At 39.1% G+C, this 6,512-nt stretch overlaps 1 protein-coding gene across 1 annotated transcript; it reads right to left on the minus strand.

Moving 5' to 3' along the window:
* Nucleotides 1-470: 470 nt before the first annotated feature.
* Nucleotides 471-3,094, minus strand: LOC121409661. The gene is made up of 2 exons (XM_041601571.1): nt 2,267-3,094; nt 471-1,656 (listed from the first exon to the last, which is right to left on the minus strand). The coding sequence occupies exons 1-2, from the start codon at nt 2,468-2,470 to the stop codon at nt 874-876; spliced, it is 987 nt and encodes a 328-aa protein (XP_041457505.1). The 5' UTR covers nt 2,471-3,094; the 3' UTR covers nt 471-873.
* Nucleotides 3,095-6,512: the final 3,418 nt, after the last annotated feature.

A 6,512-nucleotide genomic window follows, 5' to 3' on the forward strand; every position in this document is an offset into this window, starting at 1 on the left:
TAGCAAAAAAACAGTAATTACAAGCAATAAATACAAACTCTATTTTCAAAGGCCATTTTGGTAAAATTTACAATTAACAAAAAAAATTTCATGTTTTAAAATTTGATAAAGGAAAAGTAACATAGATCGCCATAGTTTGATTACATCACTTTCCTCTGAAATAGTTTTCTAAAAAAAAAACATACAAACAAAATTACATTACTTAAAAACCAAGCGAGAATGTAAATTTTACAACTTAATAGAACTGCAAAGAATACAAAATTAAAATTCAACATTGCAAATAATCTTAAAATATATGACATGTCCTTCTTTATTTGCTGCTTTTTGCCTTCAGGTTAAATATCTTCTTTTGCAAAAAAAGTAAATAAATAAAATGCACATAAAATAGATTTGTTCAAATTAATCCAAGTTAAAATTGCTCCATCTTTGCCAATATAAAAAAAAAAAAAAAATGGTAATTACAAGCAATGAATATAAACTCTATTTTCAAAGAAACATTTTGGCAAAACTTACAATTAACAAAAAAAGTTCATGTTTTAAAATTTGATAGAGGAAAAGTAACATAGATCGCCGTAGTTTGATTACATCACTTTCTTCTGAAATAGTTTTCTAAAATACCATACAAACAAAATTACTTAAAAACCAAGCCAGAATGTAAGTTTTACAACTTAATAGAACTGCAAGGAATAAAATAAAATAAAATTCAACATTGCAAATAATCTCAAAATATATCACATTTCCTTTATTTGCTGAGGAAGAGCATGATTTATGTGTGGGAAAAGCTACCGTAAACTCCCTAAAATTTCCTACTTTATTTGCTGTTTTTGCGTTTTTGCCTTTAGGTTAAATATCTTCTTTTTTTTGCAAACATTCTTACATTTCTCTCATTTTGGATTTTACATGCATTTGAACTCCCCTTTTAGGGAGTTCAACGTGATAGAATTCGCTAGCTTCCCCCACACATAAATCCTGTTCTTCCTCAAACAAAACTTGAACATTATAAACTTGATTGAAAAACTGAAAGAACCGGGACTCGTCTAATTTTGAAATTGCTCTATCAAAATATTTATCAACCTTTTGTGGCCATTCCAACCACATACAGTCTTCATGATCCATTTGACTGGGGTAATTTCGAGTACAGCCATCGCAGGATTCGTGTACGACTTCATTTATTATGCCTGCCAATGCTTTGACTGCCATTAGTACGGGTGAAACGGGTAAATTGTCAATTCTCACCGGATTGTCTCCCTGCTCCATCTCCGTATCCTCTTCCTCCATGGTAACATCTGTTTCTAGATCATCCTCCTCCATGATAACGTATGTTTCCTCCTCCTCGTCGTAGTTTAGACGACGGCGTAACGACTGTAACTCGTGCAAGAGGGCCGTGTGCGCTGACACCTTTGGTCTTGTGACGGGAGTGGTACTAGGCAATGTTAAGTCTATGACGGCATTTTGTCTCCTTAGGCGACGTGTAAACGGGGCTGGTGGTGGAGAATCGTCAGGTATATTGATGACCATCGGTGTTTGAGGTGACAGACCAGAGGCAAGTGGTTCTGTTTCGTCGTCATCGATCACAATCACTGGTTCGGGGGAAGAGGGCGAGGGGTGTCCCAATGATGGAATTGAGAGTTGTTGATCCAGATCAGCAACACAGGCCTTGGTACAAGGAAAGTGGAGGAGTGTCATTTAGTCAGGAAAAATAGGTTTATATTGGTTTTGCTTGTTTAATTTTCATATTAAAAAAATATATCATTACAAACTCTGTAACAGAGAAAAAATCTTGTCACATCTTATTTCTTCACATTACTGAACTTACTGATTTCAAACTTAGCTGAATCAACTTCCACCAATTTTCTGCCGTCAAATTGATTCCCCGTTTTCCCGGAAGCATTGTGTTTGTCCCCTTCAATTTGTAATATTCGCGAATGTTTATGTAGGGGACACCCCTGAATTTTTTTACCACAGCAAAACGGTTCCCAGCCAAATGGAATGGTTTGGACCCTATTTCAAATTCACAATTTTCTATCTCCTGACTAAAATGACACCCAGCCTCTTCTCGTACCGTAAACCTATTTTCGCCTTTTCTTTCCTCAGTTGCCCATAAAGAAACAATATTAGATTTGTCTGATTAGACGAGTGAAAATTGCATGCTTGTTACACTCATGCAAAATATTTATTGATGTAAAAGTCATTCTTTTGCTTAACAAGAATACATACTAACAAAATAAATATTCTATCCGCAAATAATATTGAAGTTGACACTTACTCTCAAAGCACAGAGTCCTGGAGGTGTAGGTGCACTTAGCTTCTTCTGCTCTATCGGGGTAGATGTAGTATCCAGTGAAAAACTAGCAGGTGACAGAACATCTTCAGCCATGTTCTCTGGCAATAGTCTGGCTGTTGGAGGGGTGTTCAAGATGCTATCATTTGTAACAGCTGAAGTAAACGACTTGGGTGTATTGAAAGCCATGTTTTCTTGATGTAAAATGCAGAGTAGTAGCTGATACGCAAAAAGAGTATCGGCGTGGTTCAAGATCTGGATGCAACTAAATGCAATTATTCATCTTCACCTTCGTGTCTCTCTATTTATATTATCTTCATTACATAACTCTATGAGCTATGTGCAGTGACCAATAAAAACACGATCCTTTAATCATTGACCAATCACGTTCATCGCAAAGGGGGATGAGATAGAAGGAAGACCCTCAGAGTGACACATGTCATTCTCAGAGAGGTACCTGTTTATCCAAAGATGCTTCTTTTGTGCATCACCTCTATTGTCTTCATCCGCCACCTAATCTGTACCCTATTCATTACTTGTCCTATTCAATAACAAGTAGGAGATTTTTGGTCAAGTAGGAGATTATCCCATTCATTGAGGAGGAGATGGCCCTATTCATTACTTGTCCTATTCATCTAGGATGAGGAAATTATCCTATTCATTACTTGTCCTATTCATCTAGGATGAGGATATTACTCTATTCATTACTTGTCCTATTCATTTGGGATGAGGAAATTACCCTATTCATTACTTGTCCTATTCAGTTACAAGTAGGAGATTAGCTCCAGATAACCCATTCGGTCAAGTAGAAGATTACCCCATTCATTACAATAGAGGATTTTTCTCATTCATTACCAAGTGGGGGATTAATCAAGTAGGAGATTATCCTATTCACTACTTAGAGGACTGTCCCATTCATTGCCAAGTTAGGGATTAATCTATTCATCAAGTATTGATTGACCATTGTGATTGACACATGTCAATCACCAATGATTGACACCTGTCAATCATTGGTCTATCCCCACCATATATACTACTGCCAATTAAGTCAACTTTTAAATGACAAAAAAAGTTTGAAAACTATTTATGCTTGAGCGAGCACTGCCCACTGAAACAAAGGGTATGAAAATTAGGGTGGGCTGGAATTGGCCTTCCAATTTATGTCAGTTTTTGAGAGGCGAATCCTTTGGAACTTGCAATGGGAAGGGCGTTGTGATAAATTAATGATCAACCGTGACCAGTTTTGGTTGTTTAAGCAGATTTCATAAATTATTTAATTGAATTTTTAATTGATGAGTGAACACAAAATACACTTTGGCACTGAGCATTTCAACTTTATCATTTGGATCTTTTTTTGGGCAGCATTTCAGCATTATGTGGATCTCAGCGATGTGTTCATGGGTGTCGGGAGAATAGGGGGTGAGATAGGGCTTAAGTGTGATAAGTAGGTTGATGGAATAAGGGTCAACAAAACATTCTGCCCGCCCCCTTCCTATTTCCCACCCTCCCCTCCTGTTGAGAGACTGGAGGCTATTGTCATGTACGCATGAAGTCCAGAGCAGAATGTTGATTTAATGATCAATTCTGAATTCTTCTTCTTCTTCTTCGATACGTGCCGACAGACTTGCTAGTCCATATAAAGACACGGAACTAAAATACGTGGTCATGGTCTAAAGCGTACGTTCTTTTAGGTGTTTCAAAGTATGGGATCTGAAAGTGTCTATTGATCCCAACTTGATGATATCATCAGGCAGTTTATTCCAGCTAGTCTTTGCACGTACGAGGGAAATAGGAGAATTTGACGAAGTCAGTTCTGCAATAGTTCTGTTTGAGCTGTCGGCTATTGCTGATTGTCGATCTCCGAGACCTGGTTACAGCAGGGGGTGCTAGGGATTTTGGGATGGCCGATTGACCACTCAGTATCTGCTTCATGAGGACGATCGAGTCTCGCAGAATCACGCCTGTGTTCAAGCAGGCCCCAGTCAAGATCTCTCACCATGTCAGAAACGCTTGAGCGTTGGCCATAATCGTTGCAGACAAACCTGGCTGCACGACGTTGCACCATTTCCAATTGGTTGATGTATTTGGTCTCGTAAGGGTCATAAACACTGGCTGCGTATTCCAGATGAGGTCTAACTAGTGCGAGGTAGGCTGTGCTCTTGATCTCTCTTGAGCAACCTCGAAGATTGCAGCTCAGCATTCCAAGCACCCGATTTGCCTTCTTGGTAATGTGATCAACTGGAAATCCCACCTGTACTTGTTCGTCAAGAAAACCCCGAGGTATTGGTGATGTTCAACTGGAGTGAAATTTTGGTTATGAAGTATGTATGGAAAGTTCAGCCTCTTCCTTTTATTGGTCATGTTCATGATGAAACATTTCTTAGTATTAAATTTCCTCTGCCACTTCTCACCCCACAGTTCTACTCATTGGCTGCGGAAGCCAAAAATTTTAGGAGGGGACAACCAAAAATTTTTGGAGAAGCAAAAAAAAAAAAAAAAAAAAAAAAGGTCATCAACAACAAATTTAGGGGGGGGGGACCGTCCCCCTCCTCAAATTTAGGGGGGGGGGGGGACACGTCCCCCCCCGCTTCCGCCGCCTATGGTTCTACTTGATGAATGTCCTTCTGTAATTTCTCACAATCGGACGGACCTTTGTTGATGCTATATACAATACAATCATTTGCGAATAGTCGAATTTCAGACTGCAGATTGTCGGTTATATCGTTGACATAGAGTAGGAACAGTAAAGGGCCGAGGACCGTCCCTTGCGGCAAGCCGGACTCCACTTGGTCCCAGTCGGAACTTGCACCATTGATGACAACCCTTTGTCTCCGTTTTGTGAGAAAATTAATGATCCAATTGAGTAATTTCCCACGGATTCCAACCATGTGTAATTTTGCTGCCAACCTCTCATGGGGAACAGTGTCGAATGCTTTCAAAAAATAGAATATTGCAATGTCCACTTGATAACCAGCATCTATAGCCTTAGCCCAGTCGTGAGAGGCAAGTATCAGCTGAGAGGTGCAGGAATGATGCTTCCTAAAACCATGTTGCTTGGGCGTAAGTATGTTATGACGTTCTAGATGGTGGCTTATATGAGAGTGGACTATATGTTCCAAAAGCTTGCTACACGTTGCTGTCAAGGAGACCGGTCTATAATTGGATGGTAAGGCTTTGTCACCTTTCTTGAACAGTGCAGTGATGTTGGGTGAAAGCCAATCTTCTGGTAGATCACCACTGTCTAAAGATTGTTGAAAAAGGTCACACAGTACTGGTGCCATTTCTTTAGCTGTTTCCTTGAGCATCCTTAATTGGGCCTATCCCGTCAGGACCACATGCTTTGTTGACATTTACTGATTTTAACAGTTGTATACCCCATTAACAATGATAACAACATCATCCACAGGTGGAAGATCAGAAGGTGAAAAAGGAATCTGATCCATGTTTTCCTTAGTGAACACAGACCTAAAATGATCAGCAAGGACCAGCGCTTTGTCTTTATCTAGAACAAAATTGACACCTTGGTTTCTAAGGGTTGGTACACCATGATTTTCCATATTCTTACTTCTGATATATTTCCATAAGCCCCGAGTATTTTCATGCAGATTCTCCACTATGTCCTGTATGAAACGACGATGTGCTTTCCTAAGTTCTACCTTTACTGATTTCCTAGCGTCCCTTCCACGATGCAATATCACCCGTTTTCTTAGCCTTTTTATGTTTTCGATTCCTGGCCCTAATAAGACGTTTGGCCTTGTAATTGATCCACGGTATAGTGTCCTTAGACATCTTTGATGGAACAAAGGATTCTTTCATTTCCTCTAAACTGTTCTTAAATTTATTGGGGCATCAACCTTTTCCTATCAATCATTTAATCACCAAATTATCAGTAAATCAACTCATTCAATGTGCAATGTGATCAATCAAACATTCAGTTTTTGCCAATAAATTATTTCATTAGTCATCATAATCAGTAAGTTTCTTGGTAATCATTCAATAAAAATAACTGACCATCAGCCACCGGTCACTTGGCAGTTAACTTTGAATAGGCTACAATCCAGGAAGTGAGACCGTGAGAAAGAGAGAGAGAGAGAGAGAGGGAGGGGGGGGGGCTGGAAAATGGAGGTGGAGGAGGGAGGGTACATTTGATATTTTATGAGGCACTGGCGCTACCAGGCCTTGTACAGTAATATAATATTTTCATAACAGTTTTATTTTTTCAAGTCTTTTT

This window comes from Lytechinus variegatus, chromosome 2, assembly GCF_018143015.1.
Source record: "Lytechinus variegatus isolate NC3 chromosome 2, Lvar_3.0, whole genome shotgun sequence".
Lineage (NCBI taxonomy): Eukaryota > Metazoa > Echinodermata > Echinoidea > Temnopleuroida > Toxopneustidae > Lytechinus > Lytechinus variegatus.

Coding starts and splice junctions, on each gene's coding strand:
- LOC121409661 (XM_041601571.1), bottom strand. CDS start 2,470: ATGGCTTTCAATACACCCAAGTCGTTTACTTCAGCTGTTACAAATGAT. Junction 1,657..2,266: donor CAGGACTCTGTGCTTTGAGA/GTAAGTGTCAAC, acceptor CCTTGTACCAAG/GCCTGTGTTGCTGATCTGGA.